The sequence below is a fragment of the Corvus cornix genome, chromosome 19 (genome assembly GCF_000738735.6).
Source record: "Corvus cornix cornix isolate S_Up_H32 chromosome 19, ASM73873v5, whole genome shotgun sequence".
In the NCBI taxonomy this organism is placed as follows: Eukaryota; Metazoa; Chordata; class Aves; order Passeriformes; family Corvidae; genus Corvus; species Corvus cornix.
In genome coordinates, this window is record NC_046348.1 from 8,505,753 (window position 1) to 8,525,079 (window position 19,327).

Here is a 19,327-nt window from a genome sequence, read left to right on the forward strand (position 1 = left end):
AGACCTCAGTTTAATGTAGTAATTTTTTTTTTTCCCTCTTTTTTCCCTGGACAGTGTTTCCATGACCTTTGTTAAGTGATTGTTTTTTAGGTACAATGTCTGGTGTTCAGATTGTTTGAATTGCTTCTCAATTCTTTTGTATTAAAAATAATGGCAATTCTTTCAGGTTTTTAAACTATGCAGCAGTTCATTTCTTGAATAGATTTTTATGCTCATTTTATTTGGAGGTCTGGCCAAAAAAAATCTTTCAATGTAAGATGGAGACTAAAATTAATTCAGTTAAATGGTATTTAAATAATGTTTAGGTTTTGAATTACATTTCAAACCATTTTTAGCAAACAGCAGTGAGGTCATTTTCTTGTTTACTCAGAAAAAACAGACACAAATTAAACAACTGGCTGTTGGAGAAAAATACAGAAGTTAAGAAAGTCTGCTGCAAGATGTCATTAAACCCAGTCATTAAAAAAAATCAATACATAATTTAAATGCCTAATCCTCTAAAAGCAGCAGTAGGGAAAACACCTCCTCTAATAAAGCTGTAGGTCATAAATACCTTAAGGAGAGCATTGTAAAATATTTGAAAACTCCTGGTTTTTATAAGAAGTAAGGATTCTTTTTTTTTCCTTGGCAACCTCATAAGTGGCAGGGCAAAAACTGAAAGGCTCCCTAACAATTTAGTGGCTCAAAAGAAAGATTTAATTTTTTTAAAGTACATTAGTGGCTCAGCATTGCAATTCAGATAGTCTAAAAAAAAAAGAAACAGCCAACAAACAAGAATTTTACATAAATCACATTATCAGTGGCCAAAGTGAAAAGCACTAAGTTTTAGCCTAGGGACAGTTGGGGGAGGCTAATTTGAACTTTTATTCTAACATAAAATGCAATTGAAATTTCTTTGGGTTTTTTTTTTCAGGGTCCACACATAGCATCAGTCACTCTTGCTGCCTATGAATGTAACTCTGTGAATTTCCCTGAGCCTCCTTACCCGGATCAAATTATCTGCCCTGATGAGGAGACAACTGAAGGCTCCGTCTCCTTGTGGGCAATCATCTCAAAAGTCAGGCTGGAGGCCTGCATGTGGGTAAGGCTTGTTTAGAAAACCAGCAATTTCCATTGATGTATTTAATTTCTGTGGCCAGCAATAGACAAAAATTCCTGAATTAGCAAAATAATGATGGTTTACACTGCCCAAGGTAATGTGAAAAGTTGCTTTCCTGGTGAACCTTTTAGCCCTGATAATTTTAATGCTTATTAATAGGATATCTTTTATCAGCTGCAGTGCTGTTTGCTAAATGCCAGCAGAAAACTTGAAGGCTGTTGATGTAAAAAGCAAATTTTAGGCAGGGTGTCTGTACCCCAGATGATCTGGCAGCTCTCAGGTCTAAGCAAGAAATAATTTCAAAAATTTTAGGCTGTAACACAAGTGAAGCTGCAGTTCCTCATCTGCAGGACTCAGGCCCTCATCTCACAGCTTGTTCTGGGCTGCATCAGTGAATTGGATTCAATAAAAAAGTGTTATTTTGCACAGTTTTACATATTTTATTTCTGTTTCTCTGCCTGTTTCCACGTTTCACTTAAAAGCTGTCCTGCTTTTCCTGTTTAAGTGAATCAGGGTCTTAGGAAACGCTGCCATTGGAACTTCCTTTCCGTTTTCCTCTTTTTTTTCTCTGCAGCTTCTTGTAGAAGTTTAATTTTTAGAGGATTTTGGTCAGCTAGGCTGTTTTTTTTCATTACATGTAGATCATTTGGAATTGCAGTTTACACAGATGCATCTGCTGTGAACTACATGCCAAATTAACTTTATTTTGCTGCTGACTTCCTGTCTTAGCTGATGATTTAATTACTAAATTCTTGGTTGTCCAATTGAAATGCAGAGAAAGGAAATTCTAAAAACAGTATCTGATGCCTGCCCTGGTGTTCTTTAATTTATCAGGTAATTGGTCACTACAATTTTTTTAATGTAAGCAGTTGTGTTAGTTAAAAAAATTCCAGTCAGGTTGTGTGAATTTACAGACTAAAGTCAAAACAGTAACAGAGAAAAGTGGACTCACAGCCCTGTCAAAAAGCAAAGTACACCTTAAATTTCACACCTAATGAGAAGCCAGATTTGCCTGAATGCTCAATAAGTAGCTAAACATACAAATACTTACAAGACTATAATTATATATAAGATTTCTCTTTATTTTCTTCCTCTGCTGAAATCTGTTTAATGGAGACAAGCAATAAAAATGGCATTTATAGCTAAGTTTCTAGGGCTAGAAAATAAAAATGCAGCTGAGGGTAAACATCTCTTGCTTCATCTGCAGCATTTAAAAACTGAGCTATGAGAAGAATTAAGTTTAGGAATGAATGAACAGAGTTGCAGCCTCTGGAATCTCGTGTCCTCCAGAGCAGCCATGAGGGAGAACAGGCAGTGCCTTCGTCGTCTGAGCTGTGTTCCTTGGATTAGATTAGAGAAGGGACGAGGGAATAGGAGCATTTGTATCCCACTTTTTCACCCTTCCCCCCCTTCTTCAAATTCCCTGTCAGCTACCTTTGCACTGAACTCCGTCTCCTCTGGGTTTTCCCTTGGGAGCATCCTCTGTCTACCAGTGGTGTCTAATGTAATGTTATGCTTTCTTGGAATGTTTCATGAGTACATAAACATTGCTTGCTAATTTCCTGTAAGCCAAATCAAGTTGGCAATTGCTGCTCCTTCTTCCAGCGTGTTTCTTTTGTCCTAATTCCAGCTCACTTCTTATGGAAGCTGTTGAAGAGACTTATTTTTGCTTCTGTCACTCTGAAACTAAATGTCCACTTAGCAAAGATAATGGTGACTTCCAGAAAGTGAAAAGGCTGATTTTTGCAAATCATCCCAGGATGACTTTGCAGAGCTGTGAGTGCCCAGGCTGAGCATTCTGTGGGGTGAAATGTGAGGATTTACCTGCACAAGGGGTTTCATTCAGGTCACCAAACCATCAGCAGCCAACTTCAGCCAGAGATTAAAATCATTACTAGTCCCTGGCATGTCTGTGATGGCCATTCCTGCTGATAATGAGTGTTACAAGGATTAAATATCCCTGTGCCCAAGGAATTATTAGGTGGAATGAAAATGATGCTTTTTTCAATCCCTGTAAAAGTTGGCTCCAGCAGCCCTGGCCTGCAGAAGGGCTCAGAAACAATCTCGTAGGTGAATGCCAGTTTTCACAGCCTCCCATCCCATGGGGACAAGGAATTCAATAGTGCCCTATATTTTTAATGTGTTGCAGCCTTTTTGGTTTTTTACAAGAAATAAGGGGAAAGAATAAAAATGTTTAATTGCTCGGGATTAGCAGAACAGGCAGCCTGTGTCCTGAGCAGGATCAAATCTGTTTGAAAGACTCTTTCTAGTGGAGTAATTTCCCAGTTTCCTTTTCTGAATGTATTTGTGTAAAAGAACTTTGATTAGCATTTGCCTTTCCAGTTTGTTGTTAGTCTAAGGAATCTCCATGTAAAACTGGCATTCAGAGTTAAGTGGTGAAAATAGCTAATGTTACAAAAAGCAGTTCAATAGTTACTGGTTTGGAGCCCTTAATTGCACTTAAGGAACCTATCTGCAGCAGACATGAAATCATATGATTTTTGTTGCACTTCTGAAATGTTTTGTAATAATGAGCATGTGACTTAACCAATTTAAAGAAAGTTCATGTCCAGTACACACATGCAAACCTCTTCCTCAGTTCACAGAACGAAGCCAAAGCAAATTGGCAGAGCCTGGAGGAGCAATGTGACTTTTTCTTCTTGCATCACCCTGAGAACATAACCTCAAGTTAATTTTTCTGAAGTGTTGTTGCTACTGTTTTCAGGCTTATCTTCCCCTTGTGTCAGAAATATGCAGATTAATGGAGTTCAGCTTGTTGCAGTCGTTTAAATTTTTTCTTCTGTGGAAAACAAGGGCATAAACATTGGAGGCCGTGCACTTTGGGAGCTTAAACTGAGAATTTAACAGCTTGGGTAACTTCGGTGGTATTTAAAACCACAACCTGTTGATTTGGAATATCCACAGCAGCTGGAATTCTTGCTTGCAGCTGTGTATAGAGCAGGAACAAAGGAAATTGAAAAGCTTTCACATTGCTTCAAAGGAGGAGAAAAGCATTTGTTACTCACTGCTGACCCTGGGAGAGAAAAGCCATCTGCAGGGAGCACATTCCCGTACAGTGCTCAACTATTGTCTCTTACCTGCCCTAAATTTAAACCATCCTGAGTTAATTCCAAGTTCCTGTTCCATTAGCCTCTGTTTATCCATATGTTCAATCTTAGCTGTCTCTCTTTTTTCTCTTGGTTAAGCTAAAGTTGCCTTTACCCACAAGACTGAAATGAGTCATTTGATGTCCTGAGAAAACAAATATAATTTTCCTGCGGTGAGAAAGCAGCCCTCCTTTCATCTGGGGTTGGCTCCAGTTATCCCAGCTGAAGGAGAGGGGAAACTCGAGCTCAGGCTTTGCTTTACCTTTTTTTTCCTTCTTGTAGTAAAACCCGAGCCTGTTTTCTAACAAACTCTTGCCCAGAGTCTCATGACTGAACAAGCAAACTCTGGGACAGCACCGGGGAGGAGCTCCTGGATTATTCTGAAGGCCCCTCGGGATCAGGGGCTGTCACATGCTGGGGAATGTGTCTGGCATCATGTGGTGGGGTGAGACACAGCAGTGCTGACTCAGGATGTGTGGGATAGGGATGTGTGGGACAGCAGGGCCACCAGCTCCAGCCTCCCACGGCTCCTCCACGCGCCGCTCCACGGGGCCCCAGTGATGCACAGGTCCTGTCTGCCCGACCCTGCAACCCCCCCAGGCTTTCCCCTGCACAGAGAAAGAAAGGGAAATAGGGATTCAAAGTGGACAGCATTCTGTTGGAAATGATGGGAATTCTGACCTGGTGGATGAAAGCAAACTGCTCCAAACAGCTGGTCTCGTCGGCTCGGAGAATGTCCACGGGATTTGTGCGTGTCACATGTTTTGTGTTTGGGAATAAACAGGAAAATAAATCAGGATTGTTCTTTTCCCAGGGTGCTGGTACAGCCATTGGAGAGCTGCCCCCGTATTTTATGGCGAGGGCAGCCCGGCTCTCTGGTGCTGAACCTGATGATGAGGAGTACCAGGAATTCGAGGAGATGCTGGAACACGCAGAGACTGCACAAGTAAGGACAGCGTGCAAAACAACAGAATTAATAAAACACAGAACAACTAAGGAGTAAATAACCATTCCAATTAAGCGAGAAGGGGCCAAAAAATCAGTTGGTGTGAGTTCACAGGGGACTTCCCGGGGATGGAAAAAGATCCTACACTGGGTAGATACCCGTGGTGATGGGAGGACAAGAATGCAGCTTGTTGGAGCAGATGAAATAGTGCAGCCAAGTATTTGCTACAAGTACTACAATTATTTAGATTTCCAAGAACAGCACAATAAAGGTAGGGAGACACTGGGCTGGGAAAACAGGGGTAGAGGAGCTGCTGTTCCATAATCCTGGTGGTTCTGGCTGCATTTAAAGCCTCCCTGGGCCAGAGATTATTTCCAGCCTCAGCTCATCCCTTTCAGATGACATTTGCCTGCTGTGCCACTGACACCCTCAGGGGCCAGTGTGTGACCCATTCATCAGCCTGAGGAAACATTTTTCCTGATGTGGAAATGCAGCAAAACTGCTCCAAGTGCCTTTTTGTTGCTCTTGTCATTTATTTTCTCAAGGGGTTAAACAGAGCACATTTTGCAATTGATGCTGCACATCAGTCTGGTACTACTGTGGATAATTTTTCCTTCAGGTCAGGAGTTTGCATCCTGGTCACAAGTTACTGATAGTGTTCTAGAAGAAATTAAACATTTTTTCCTCGTGCTGCTTGCCACTGAATTTTTCCCTCTGTATTTTTCCTTCTTATCCTGTTTTGTCTGCCACTAAGTTGAAACTGGTCATGAGACTGCTGTTAAAAACCAGCAGATGCTATTTACCATGCACTGATGTCTTTAAACTCCTCTGCCAGGGTATTTTCTGGAGATAAATACATACTTTTTTTTTTTTCCTCCTTCAAAAACATGGATGAAGCTTTTCCATGAAAGTGGTTAGTCTGGAAATACTGAATGCAATCTAGTAATTCTAACAGTAAACCCTGTGTTTCCTGAGAGCCTCCCCCTACTAGAAGGTTCCAAAGGGTTTTTCTGCTATTATAAATAGTAAATTCTTCTGTTTTTTTAAAGATGCAGCAGGGGGAAGAAAGAATCTGCTTTGTTCTTTACTCTCTCATCAATCTTTGCTGTGCAAAGTAATCCCCTAACTGTACGAAAATCAAGTTGTGGTAAAAAAACCAACAACGAAACCAGTGCAATACATGACTTCAGTATCTGTGTTTACTGAAACTCTCCCAGCAAATTATATGTGTGTACAGTTGTGGGAGCAGCCAGAGATGGTTTCCAGAACGCACAGGGAGATTCTTGGGAAGACAATTTTTGCTAGAGAGCATTTTGTCAGGCCAGGCCAAACTATAGCTGTATTGACTGCCCGGAGTGAACAAATGGCCTTGTGGAATTAATGAAGAAAACCGATGGTGTTATTTACCAGTACTTTTGATTTTATTTTCTTGGCAATTGAATTTGGATTGAAGCGTGTTGTTTGGTGGATGGATGGCCAGCAAAAAAAAAAGAAGTGTTTTAAACTCCACTTGTGGTTTGGTTTCTATAAACTCTTTTAACATGAGGTTTTGACAATCCGATTAAATTGTATTGTGCTCATAAAACTGACAGTTCAGTTTTTTCCATTTGCTAATGTGACTTCCTTTTTGCTTTTGGCTCCAATCATGTTTTCTCTGGATGTCTGCGGGAGACAGGCCTGCCTTTCCTATGACCTCTGTAAATCCCAGCATATCTTATCACTCTTTGCCCTGTAATTTGTATTCATGTGCAGTGGTGATGTCTATTTTTGAATTGCTCATTAACAATTGTTATTACCTCCATCAGCTTTCTCCCACTCTCCCGAGTTTGACACCACACACGGGGGCTGTGACAAGTGTCCTGTGCCTCGGGGATGCTGCAAATGCTTGATGTCAGGTGACAGGAGCCTTCCTTCAGTATAAAGGCCTCGTTACATCCAGCCTTTTGGAAAGGCTTGGGAATGGGTGTTGGATTTTGAAGAATAGCTGAGCTGCTCTTTGCCTACGAGGCAGAGCCAGCTGCTCTGACGTTTTTGCTGCGTGTGTGTTGCTCAGAGGGCTCGTTGCTGCTGTTCCTCAAAAACAATGGTAATTTGGAGAAACAGATGAGCATCTTCTCTGGTGTGAATAGATCATGGCTATAGCATCCAGCCTGAAGGATCTGTGAGGGGGAATATGCTTGCTGGCTGGGCACTTAAAAAAAAGGTGGCCTAAGAGGATTAAACAGCATAAAGGTTTAATGCTCCATTCAGAGTTACACAGAGTAAAACGCCATTTACTTTAAAGAGTCTATTGATGGATTTTCTGTCCTGAATCTCACATCTGAGTGACCTGCCTCCTTGTGCTGGCTTTTGAGAGAGCTCATTAACCTGCAGCCGATGTGTCTGTCCTGTACTTTCCATTAGCACACTTGAGAAAAAGCCCCTTATTTTAAAGGAACACTCACTTCTCCTTCCTGTGTCCCTTTGTGTGCTCACCAGCGAGTCCCAGTTCCGTGCAGGGAGTGTCAGAGCTGCCTCGTGGCCGTGCCCTGCAGAAGGGGGGTGGTTTTCACTCCGGGCTCTTTGTCCCCAGAGCTGCCACAAGGCAGAGCCCAGCACGCCCCAGACAGAGCAGCTCGCTGGGATTTGTTCATACTTAAGGCAGTGTTTAAAACCCACCGGGATCTCAGCTGCTGTTAGCTCTCTTCCAGTCGAATTCCAGAGTGAAGGAGTGTTTTTATCAGAGCTCCCCTTTTAGCCACAGGGAGTATCTCCAGTGCAGCCGTTCAAAGCAACCTCTCAATTAGGGGAAGTGAATCCATTGCTCAGCGCTGGGGCAGCACTTTGGTAATGACACAGTCACAGACACTTCGTGCAGTTTTGTGTCCCCACACACATGAGCAGGGACTCTCTTTTTGCCAGTTTAATAGTTGCTGGTTGGTGATTTTTCTGGGTTCTTTGTCATGCTGAAACACTTCAAGCTGAGGAGTGAAAAAGCAGCTTTTGGTGCCAGCTTCCCTCAAGGTGCTCAGTGACAGTGCGTGGGCATTGCTGTATCCTGGTACTCCTTGCTAGGAGGGGAAAGTACTGATATCTTTGCATAGCTAATCCCTAATGGCTGTAAGTGTTTGGCTTCATTAAGTGGCATTTCTGTAAGAACTAATGATTTACACATCGGGGCTTTGCTTCTGTGCAGCCTTGCCGCAGCCAAATTTCCATGTAAAAATATTTTCTAGTTGCCTATGTTACTATCAGCCACTGCTGTTTGTTTACTTTCCAAGCTGTGTCCTGCCTCGGGAGGAATACAGGCTTGGAGAAGGGTTAAATGCATAGAAATGCCGAGATGTAGCAGGACTGGTTTGGAAATGATCGAGTGCTATCTGCACACTGGCTGTCAGTTGTTGCTGGGACCTGTTTTTGCCTCCACTGAACCTTTACTGGTTGTGGTTTGTCTGGCCATCACATGACTTCTCTGAAAATTCCCCCTCCCCTCCATTTCCAGTAAACTGTTTGAACAGGAGTGACTCAGACTGAAACCAGCTTCCCTGTAACCACAGGGCTTGTTAAAGAATTTGTCAACGTGGACTCGAGAGGGTTCGTATTAAACTGAGCTGCAACCGCCTGGCATTGGTTGCGTCAGGAGTTCCACCGAGCCACTTCCTGCTCCCCGAGGGCTGCAAGGGGTTAAACCCATGGATTCTGTGATGGTGACAGTCACACACATGCTAATCCCATCTTCCCAGCGTTTCTGAAAACCCTGGGTTGCTTTTCCACATCTTCACGTGGGGTTGCTCTGTGCAGGAGCAGAACAAAATCCGTGCCACACCCCGGAGAAGCCAGCGCTGTGTTCTGACACGACACTGACTTCACTCACGGGGAATGATTAGGCTCAACTAATAAGTGAAATCTCACTTAATTAGCAGCGTTAAAGATGGCCAAATTATAAACGGATCTCTCCCGTGATTAAATTAACAGCTCCTATCTGATAAGTTCCTGCTTGAAAAGGCTGCTGGCTTGTTTAATCAACAGCGTTTAAGGGTACTTGGTAGAAGAAAAAAGAAGTTAAAGGAGACCACAAGCAGGTTTTATAAAGCATTTATCATAAAAATGGAAGTGGAAGGGTCACGTACAATAACTGGGAAACCTTGACTTCTTCTTTTTCCCCCTTTTTTGCCTTCCCAGAAATCACTTGTTTAAACTGAACATCAAACTCCACTCATCCTTCCTCTTGCTCACTCTTCCAATCACCCCCTTTCCTCATCGGCTTCCTTTCTTTATTAATTGTGCTGCACAAGGAGGTTGCTGCTGTGGGTGGTCACCAGGAGGCTGCTCCTCACACCCTGCATTCCTCAACTTTGATGCCTGTATTTGTTAATAGCTGTAGGGGAGGGTTCTTCCCCTCTTTTAGGGTGGCCTTTAATTAAATAGAAATTCAGAACTGATCAAACCTTGAAGCTGCACTTCAGAAACTCCCCACAAGCACTGGGGAGTGAGGTGGCAAAGTGACAGTGTGTTTTCACAGACAATATAGTGAGCAGTGGATACTCTGAATAACAGCTCAGTTTTGAACTCTTCTCCAAAATTACCGAGTTTAAAATACGTTTTGGAATGAGTCAATGACAGCTTTAAATAAGGGAACTTGATCTTGAGCACTTGCTGAGAAAAGAGGTAGCAAAGAGTTAAAACAGGCAGAGGGTAGACAATAAGAGCTGTGAGTAAGGAATGTGTAAACCTCCTCCTGGTTGGATTTCTTTGGGCACTGGCAGGAGAACGTGCCCACATTGTTCTATTCATTTGCACACCTGCTCACAGATAAGGAAGAAATAGCACAGAGCACTGCAGTAATTACTAATGGTGACTGGAGATGACTTTTTGAGTTCTGTTTTGAAGGGCTTTTTGTATCTGTTCCCTAAAAAATTATTTTATTGTTTAGTGTGTAAGTACATAAATCAGAAATCACCCCGGCAGTGAGGAAACCTGGGTTACTTTGCAACATTTTCGCTCAGTATTAGGTCAGAAGGATTTTCTCAGTAACAAATTTCTCACTTTGCAACAGAAATGATAAATAATGTCACCATGTGTCCTGGAAATGCTGGAAGCTGCATTTACACAGGAGTTGTGGAGAAGCAGAGGGTTGGATTCTGGCATTGGATTTGCATGCCCTGTTCTCTGTGTGTTGGGAATGCTCAACACAAGTTTCTAAGGGGAAAATTTGGCCCTAAATACTTGATATTTCACTCCTCAGCATTCTGAGAAAGACCAATAAATGATCAAAGGCTGGGTCAGAAAAGCTGCTTTTTTAAGGACAACCTTCAATAACTGATAGAAATTACTTATAGTATCACAATCAAGAAAATGGCTGCTTTTTTTTCCCCCTGCTCCAGACACTGTTTAAATATCTGTGTTGTACAAGAGTCTGGTATGCAGACCACTTCTCTGAGCTGTCTGGGAACCTCTGTCCCTTCCAGGGAGAACGGGGGTGAGGTTGCACATCTGGGCTGAGAGGGAAGACTTGTGTGTGCTAAAGGCTTTGTCAGAAGTTCCTCACTTCAATTCTATTTTAATCCTTAACTTATGTCTAGGTCCCGTGTGGAGAAACAGTATTTTTTTCAGCTGATGGCTTTGAGTTCTCAGGTTTGTCAGAGATTGAAAATGTAAATTTTCATGACTGGTTATCAAAAATTCCTTCCTTACAATGTCCGGATCTTAAACTGCCTCAAAATAGGGATTGATGCTTTAGAATGGATTTTTAAAAAAATTGACAATGTCCTGGAATTGGCAGAGCTGTGGCCACAATAACTGATGGCAGTTGTAGCTTTGAGATAAATGAGCAGCTGCAGTGGGGTTTGGGGGAGTGCTGGGATGTCCCTTTACTCCACTCCTCTCCCTGCCTGTGGCTGTAGTATCTTGTCATGGAATCACAGAAAAAGTCACCTTGAAAGGGAATTGAGGCAGTTCTTAGTCCAACTTTTTCTTTTCTAGTCCAGCTCAGGTTCCTCAGGGCATTGTCTGGGCTGGTCCTGGAGCTGCACAACCTCCCTGGGAAATCTCCTCCAGTGCTGGTGACATTCCCACTGACAGCTCCCTTCCCTGAAAATGGGTTGCAGGATCTGCTCTGCCAGGTCTCCTGCGAGATGTGAATAGAAAGTGGTTGTTCAGCAAGGAAAGAAATCGTTTCATTTCATGTTTTTGTGCAGGGCTGGAAAGCTGCAGAGTCTCAAAGTGGACACGTCGCCGCTCTGAGGAGCAGAGGTGGCAGGGAATGTGGTTAAAGGGGCTACAGCTCTGCAGGACAGATCTGATAAGGCCGAAAGGACACGCTCCTTCCTCTTCCTTTAGGCTATTTCCTTTAATTGTGTCTCGTTCTTTATAAAATTTCTTTATTCATACAGTGTGTGAAGCAAAAGGACTTTTTATATAGAAGTCTGAGGGTTTCAGTTCTAGTTGTGGAAAAAGCTGGCATTAAATTTGAGTTACAGAGCTCACTGAGCTCTATAATCCACCTTCCTTTTGGCATTTCCCTGCTGAGCCTGAGTGTCGTGTTGGATTGTAACAGGCTGAAATCTTGAAATTAAAGCTCCTGAGATGGGGTTTGTTGTAAAGAAACATTTGCTGGTTCTTCCCTGGAGAAGGGGGATGGAAATAAAAAGTTCCTGCCATGATACAGATGATTAATGAAACAAAGAAAATACCTGGAAGTTCCTACTGGAACTAATGGACTGATCTAGAGCTGGTTGACTTCATTCCTGTTCCTGTTCATGGGGAGATGTTATTTACCATAAAGTGGAAGTTTCACACTTTTACTCCAAGACAGGCTAAAATTAAATGACCAGAGAAAGCCATGGCTGCTGTTGGAATGGACACTTCACTCTGTTGTCTCTGCTCCCACAGGACTTGCAAAGGTTTCAGCTCCTCACACGACTCCGTGGCTTCTTTTGTCTGTCTTTTCTAACATCACTTTTAAAATCTGCTAGGAGGACAATGGGTTTCATTGTATTTTCTATAGAAAAACTGCAGCTTTTCTGACCCAAGAACTAACGTTAGTTACTCATGTCTGAGTTTACAAAGTCCCAAAGATGATCATCCTCCTGATTGTCTCTGGATTGCAGCATCACCCCTTAACCTTAACATGCAACCAACCTCAGGAATTTGAAGACAAACAGATGTGGAAATAAATCCCTCACAATCTGTGTCCAGCATTCTCGTCCTCAGAATGTAGAATGTAGTAGAAAAATCCACCTGTAGATTTAATTTCTTGTTGATTTGTGATTTGTCTATAATACCTACTGTATGTTCATCCTTGCCTACAAATATTCTGAATATTGAAGTCTTACCAGTTTCAAGCCCTCAGATCTCCAGCACAGTCTATTTAATGAGACTTTGTGGGTGCTGCTCTCTTCTTTCCACAGTTCTTTGGAGAAGCCAAGGCTGTTTTATTGCTGTTTGGTCGCCTTCATCTTGTCCTTTTAAAACTGTTTTCATGTTCAACATTGACATCTTTTTCTCTTGCAGCTTTTCCATGATTACCCAATTCCTTTTCCAGAATTTAATGTCTCAGAAAACCCAGACTTCTCATGAAGTGAAACTTACTTAGAATCTGGAATGTCTGTCCTATGCCTGTTGTGTGTAAATCCCTTTCTTTCATCAAACTTAGTACTTGCTTAGTTCTGCTGCCATCCCTTCACTGCTTTCAGTAATCCTTGAAAACTTTTTCCATCTTCCTCTTTTGGGGGTCTGATTTCCCAGACAGGACCTTTCTTTCCCATATTTTTGGGTGATAAGGAGGTTTAAACCTTACCCCTCACACCCTCTGCTCTCCAGGCATCAAGATGGAAATATCCCCTTTTAGTTTGCCCCTTGTTTGCATTTAACTGGAAGTATTTTGGAGAAAGCTGGAACAAAGATCCATGAGCTACTATAACAGTATTCCTGCTTGTAATTCACTCATGAGATCTGTTGCCTCTGAGGTTTTGGGGAGGGTTGAGAAGTCATTTTTGGTCAGTGAGTGATGAACAGTTTGCAGGGATGTGTTGTGACCTCCCAGCCTTAGGTACCTCTCTGACTCCTTCACAACTGCTCCTCTGCAGTCAGTGCATTATTCCAAGGAGTTAATAATTCTTCCCAGTCCTCTGAAATCCTGGAATCCATTGCCTGGCCACAAATGGTCATTCTCCCATAAGTTGTGTTTGATTCCATTGTGTTGTAACAGAAAGCCAGAAGAAACAAAACACTGTGAAGCTCATTTTTAACATAACTCGGATTTTTATATAAAGGGGGGCACTGTCTTTGCAGGCAGCTCTTTAAATGTTAAGAAATCTATAATTTTGGTGATCTAAATGGTAGCTTCATATGCAGTCTTCAGTCTTTGGGGGGAAAAATGTTCTCCTCTTGAGATGATTATCTGGATAATTAAACTTTTTTATTATAACAATAATAGAAATAATGCTCATCCTTGTGTTAAATCTGCCAGTATTATCAATGTATTTGTAAAGTGCTCGAGGTGTTTACAGCAGAAAAGAAATGGGAGAGAAGATAAGGTTTTCCAGGCCTCAAATCCCTGGAATCTGGATCGTGTTTTTCAGAGATTGAGCTGGGATGTGATGGGAGCCATGGGTTTCTCAGTGCTCCTAAAAATCTGATTGCAGCTGTTAGAAAATGAACTGTCACATTGCATAATCTGTGCAGGCTTCAGAGAACAGATCTGCAGAAGCATTACAGGTTTTCTCTGTGGAATTCAGTCCAACTCCGATTATTCAGAGCTCCTTGGATACCTCCAACTACTCCTGTGGATCCATCAACCAGCTCTGCTCTTGCAGAGAAAAAAGAGGTTTCACAGTTTCAATGGGAACAATTAATTGAAATTAATTTCAGAGGGAAAAGAGGAAAACTTATTTACTAAAATTATTTTGTTTTCCTTGAGCTTGTTAGTTAAATCTGGTGAGCTGCTTGTTCTTCCCTCACCTTCAGAGGAGCTCACCAACTTTACAGTGAAAGAAGAAGAGAGAGATTGAATTACAAATGGAAACGAAATAAAACAGAGGGATGGGACAAAGCCTTGTAATTTAGACAAGGTTGTCCATTCTTTCTTTCAGGAAGGACTTTTCCAGGGGTAAAAAGTCCATATTTACACAGAGCTGCTCCACAAAGGAAGAACACTGTGGCAGAACCATGTAAATTCTCTTTACCACCCCTTTAGGTGTGGAGCTTTGAGAGGGTTTTTTGTCCTATGGAGCCACTGGGGTCAATCAAATGATGAAAATTTCCTTTTTCCTGAGGCTGAGCAGATCCAGGACAATTCCCCCTGAGCTGCCAGCTGGGCCTGGGGAATCATCCCTGACCTTTCCGTGCCTCTTGTTCCCAGCCCAGTTCTTGGGATCTGATGATTAACCCAATGAAGTCATGTTTAATCATTTAACCTTCCTCTGCCTGCGCTGTGGCACTCACAGGAAATCTATTTCCAAACCCCAAAAACTCAATCATCTTTGAAAGGGACACAGTGAGCTAAAGCATCCTGAAATGTTATAAAGAATGAATCACAGTTAGCCGAGAGGCCAGTCCAGTCTAGAAACTTTAATTTGGGGGGAAAATGGTTTGCCTGTAAGTAGCTGAACTTTTGTCTTTTTTCATGTATATATATATATATAAATAATATTATTTTTTAAAGCAGAAAGTTATTTTCTTTCATTTCAAATGCTTAAAAAAACAGAGGAAAGATTCTTCCCCATGCAGGCTTTAGAAAAGAAAAAAAAAAAAATCAGTTGTGAAATAGGTAAAAGTTGTGAAACTGGGGATTGTATTCTCGGAGAAATGAAACTTTTAAGGCTTTTTTATTGTTCCAGATGTTGCAAAGATTTGTCAAACAAAATTTAAGGAAGGAACCAAAGAGAAATAGTTCTGAACTTGTTTTCACAGAGTAAATGTTGAGGCTGGAATTCATAGTTTTGTTGCAACCCTGGTAGGTTTGTTACCCTGCAAATTATTCATAGCTGTGATTACCTTAGATCATAGAAAATAGGTTAAAAAAATCTTTAATTTGCCTTTTGGCTTATTTAGAAAATTTGAAGAAAGGAAAACAAATGACAAGTTCTTGAGTGAAATTTTTAGAACTTAAAATTGTGCTTTCCATGAAGTACTTTGTGATAGACAATGTAAAACCAAAACTTAACAAAGAAACAAGCTGAGTAATAACTTTATTTTTTTAAGTTATTCATTAATAAGGTGAGAAAAACTGCTCCAACATTGGTTTCAGTTTGGTTTGGTTTTTTTTTTTAAGGCAGACTTTTACACTTTTTAAAAAGACTTTCATCATTAGTTTTGTAATGTTTTATATGTTTTTAGCTGGAGGGGAAATATTAATTTCAAGGCAGCCTTGAATTTTGCAGCAGTTGAGAAATGTGGGTGAGGGAAGCTGGTTCTTTTTAAGAAATGTGGTTTAAAATGGTGCACTGTGCTTACCCTAAGTTAATACAATTTATATCTAATTATAATAATATATTTTATTAAAGCAGCTGTGCTGCAAGTATTAATTTAAAGGTCATTTGCTAGAGAGTTTATTTGCAATTCCAGCTTGTGAAAATGAATACAACAGTGCATTAGCAACACAGTAAAAGATAATGGGGGAATAAATTAAAATCAGAATAGAAACAACTTCCATGCAAATAAATCATGGATCCATTTGAATAATTGTCTTGGAGTGTTTTATTTTAAAGATTCTTTGCCCTGAGATTTATGGAGCTGCAAGAAAAAATATTTATTGGCTTATAAAAGTGAAAATATTGCTCCAACCCCTGAGCTTTGGGAAATGGGGGAGAAAATAGGAACTGAAAATGTCCTGGTCACACTGTTCCAGAAATCCCTGAGGAAGGAACTATTTCAGGACACCTTTCCCAAGGACAAAATCTGGTTTAGCACTTTTTGGTGTTAAATTAATTGGTAAAGAAATCCTGAGGAGTGATTTTCACTTGTGTGTTTGGCTGGAGAATTGGGAGAGCTGTTGTTTTCCTTGGGGAAAATCCTAGGTATTTTATTCCCTCCATCCTTGGCAGCCCATCCCAAATCCTGAGGGTCCCCATGTCAGGGATCTGGGATCCCCTTTTTGGGTTCTGTTTCCTTGGAAATAACCACGAGGGAATTGCAGTTGGAGCAGGAACTGCCCTGGATGTCGCAAGATTTTTGGGCTTGGTTGTCTGTAAATTGTCATGTTTTGTTGTTTATAACAATTTATGGCAAAATTCGCTCTTTTAATGAAAAAAAACCACCATGAAAAAATTAATTTTACTTTCCAGATTGTTTCCTATCAGAATGAGCTCAAGGGTTTGGTGTCAGCCTCGCTGGGAGCAGGTTTAATCCCTTGTGTTCTGTGGGGATCCTACGAGTTCAATGGGAAAATAGCAGGAAAAATTTTCATTAAAAGAGTGAATATTTGATCTCTTCCATTTTGTAATCACGATCCCGAGGTGTAACTCCTGGTCAAAATGTGCAAATTCACCCTTAAAGAATATTCTAGAGGGTTTTAATACTCCCCTGTGGTTAAAAATGTCCCACTGTAAGATTTAGGAAATCTCATTTCTTTGGCATTTTTCTTTCAATTTTAATGTGAGTTACTTTGCCAAACATTAAACACAATAAACAGAATTATTCTGACTAAAGTAGTTTTTTTGGGGGGTTTTTTAATTTTTGAATTGAGAATTTAACTGTTTGAAAGCACAGTAATGGAGAAAAGTTACTACTTGAAAAAGGGGTTTAAAAAAGGTGGGTTTAAAAAAAAAATAGATTATCATAGATCTATTATTTTTTAATCTACCATAGAAAATTTTGTCAATTCTACAACTCAATATTTTAATAATATGCAAGAACATTGTCAAATAATTGTAGTTTTCTTGTATTGGTGTTTAGTATTTAAAGTTTCAACAGAACTTTAACAAAGTTAAAATAGCATAAATGTGATTTTTCTGGATTACACTGCAGTTGCTTTAATCAAGAATTAATGATAGTCTAAATTCTACAATTCAGTAGTAAAGGGTGGAATTTAGACTATCATTAATTATTGATTAATTTCCTTGTGTAATTTATTGCATTTCTCCTGGAAAATCAGAATTTTATTGCTTATTTGTAGGTTTTTAAAAAGGAATTAATAATTATTTTTTAATGTTTGCTATTCCCAAGGATTCCCAGCTTTCTGTAACTGTTGTGGCCAAGCCTGAGCAGGGAGCACTGACCTTGCTTTTATTTCTCTGGACAGTTTTGCTCCAAAAGAATTTAATCTCCTGTAAATTCACTTCTCACATTCAAACAAACTGCTTGTGAGAATCTTTATTTTTGCTTTTTAAAGGGTTTCCTGGGTGTTTGGCAAATGTTGGGACTCAGGAGTAAGGTCTGATCACAAAATAAAAGGAGGCAGCTTTGTACAGAACAGCTCCAGTCACAGGGGCTGCACCTTCCCTGCTTTTAAAGTCGTTTGGGCTCAACTTGATGGATTTTAATGAATTTTACAAGTCTGTTGTAGGCAGTACCTGGAATTGGCTGTTTTGATTGAGATCATGGGTTTGGGACAACAGATCTAAGGATATAATGGGATTGTTGTGCTCTTTCTGTTCTCAAAAAGTACCTTTTTAACACTGGAAATGGCACTGAAGGAATTAATTCCCTCTGCTTGTTTAAGGAATAAGGTATAAGCAGCACAGGCATTCCAAAGATATGGGGGAATAAATACTGGAAAACCTGTTTCCATAGCAGTGGGAGCTTAGTGCCACTCGCAGGGTTTGGAAAAACAAAACTCAGTGGCTGTGGGTGGGCAGATTTCCACCCTGAGCACCATGATTGTCCCTCTAAACTTAGGGTTTCAAACTGGCCTTTTTGGTTTAAAATTTCTCCCAATTGCTAGCTAGGAAATCCTGGAAATCACACCCTTTCTGAGCTCTGTTTGTGTGGGGTTTTCCTCATTAACACCTTTGTTTTCCTGTTTGCAGGACTTTGCTTCCCGGGCTAAGCTGGCTGTGCAGAACCTGGTGCAGAAGGTTGGGTTCTTTGGGATCCTGGCCTGTGCCTCGGTGAGTTTTTCCCAGGAACAGGGGGATTTATGGGCACAAGCTGCAGCTTGGATGTACTGCCATGGGATTCATTTTTGTTTGCAGTTTCTGTGATCTCTGGGGTGCTCAGGGAAACAAAATCTGCTGGAATTGTGTTATGGTTTCTTTAGGTGTTCATGTATTGTATCTGGCATTCTTGACATCTTCAAATCCAGAGGTGTGCATGGATTGGAGAGTGGAAAACCACCTGCAGAAACCCTGGTTAGGGTGTCCATCCACTGCAATCCTCCCAAATCTGCTCTTTGGGTCCTTAGGAACCAGAGAGGGCAGAACAAGGAAACAAATTTCAGTCATGGCTGTGGAGCTACAAACTGCTCGTGGCCTTTTTAATCAAGAGGTGAAAGGAGCATCTCCAGTGATGCTGTTTTAGTTTTTGAGTAGGATAATGCTCTTCTTTCAGAATAAAAAAAATATTGGGAATTGTGGGACCCCCCCAGTCCCATTTTTCTGGAATAACCACGGCATTACCCAGCTGCTGAGGTTTTCACTCCACACTTGCCCAGCATCTCTTGGTTTCCTAAACTGTAAAGATGACACAGCCAACTGCTTGCTCAAATGTAGGTAACCTGTGTTAGCTGGGGAGAATTAATCTGATTGGAGTTGCTGACATAAAGCTCCTGCTCACTAATCCTTTGAAATGTCTTCATGTTTAGAGTGGAGTCGTAGCCTACGAGCTGCTCCTTAAATCCTCCCGGCTGGGGAGCTCTCAGGGTGCTGCTCCCTGCTCTGACTCAGTGTCCTGGGAGACATCCCTGCCCCATTCCCTATTCCTGTGTCACCCCCACGGCTTGGAGGTGGCAGGGATGAGTGACTGGGCAAGGTGGAGAAATGGAGAGCAGGAGGAAGAGAGGTGGCTGTAAACACCCTGGAATTCCTGCTCAGTAATATTTAAACATTTGCTTAACTTCTTCCCCACTTTGCTGCGCAGGCCTTGCTCGGGCCCTGAGCTCCAGCTGGGCTGGGGGAGGGATGAGGAGCCACCAGGGCACGGCTGAGGGTTTGTAAATGTGCTCACACAACAACTGCAGGAGAAAGGGAGAGGTGAAAGGTTCCAGAGGCGTTGCAAAAGCGGGGATGCAGAGCTGTCCCTTTGCATGGCACCTCTGGG

General features: G+C 41.3%; 1 protein-coding gene across 5 annotated transcripts in view; it reads left to right on the forward strand.

Annotated features, from left to right (window-relative positions):
- Positions 1–19,327, forward strand: part of VMP1 (vacuole membrane protein 1) — a 60,936-nt gene that overhangs the window by 23,418 nt on the left and 18,191 nt on the right. For all 5 annotated transcript variants that reach the window (XM_039562845.1, XM_039562846.1, XM_010402343.4 and 2 more), the window contains 3 exons: positions 914–1,081; positions 5,021–5,152; positions 18,100–18,180. In XM_039562845.1, coding sequence (XP_039418779.1) covers positions 914–1,081; positions 5,021–5,152; positions 18,100–18,180 — 381 coding nt within the window. The remainder of the gene's footprint in view (positions 1–913; positions 1,082–5,020; positions 5,153–18,099; positions 18,181–19,327) is intronic.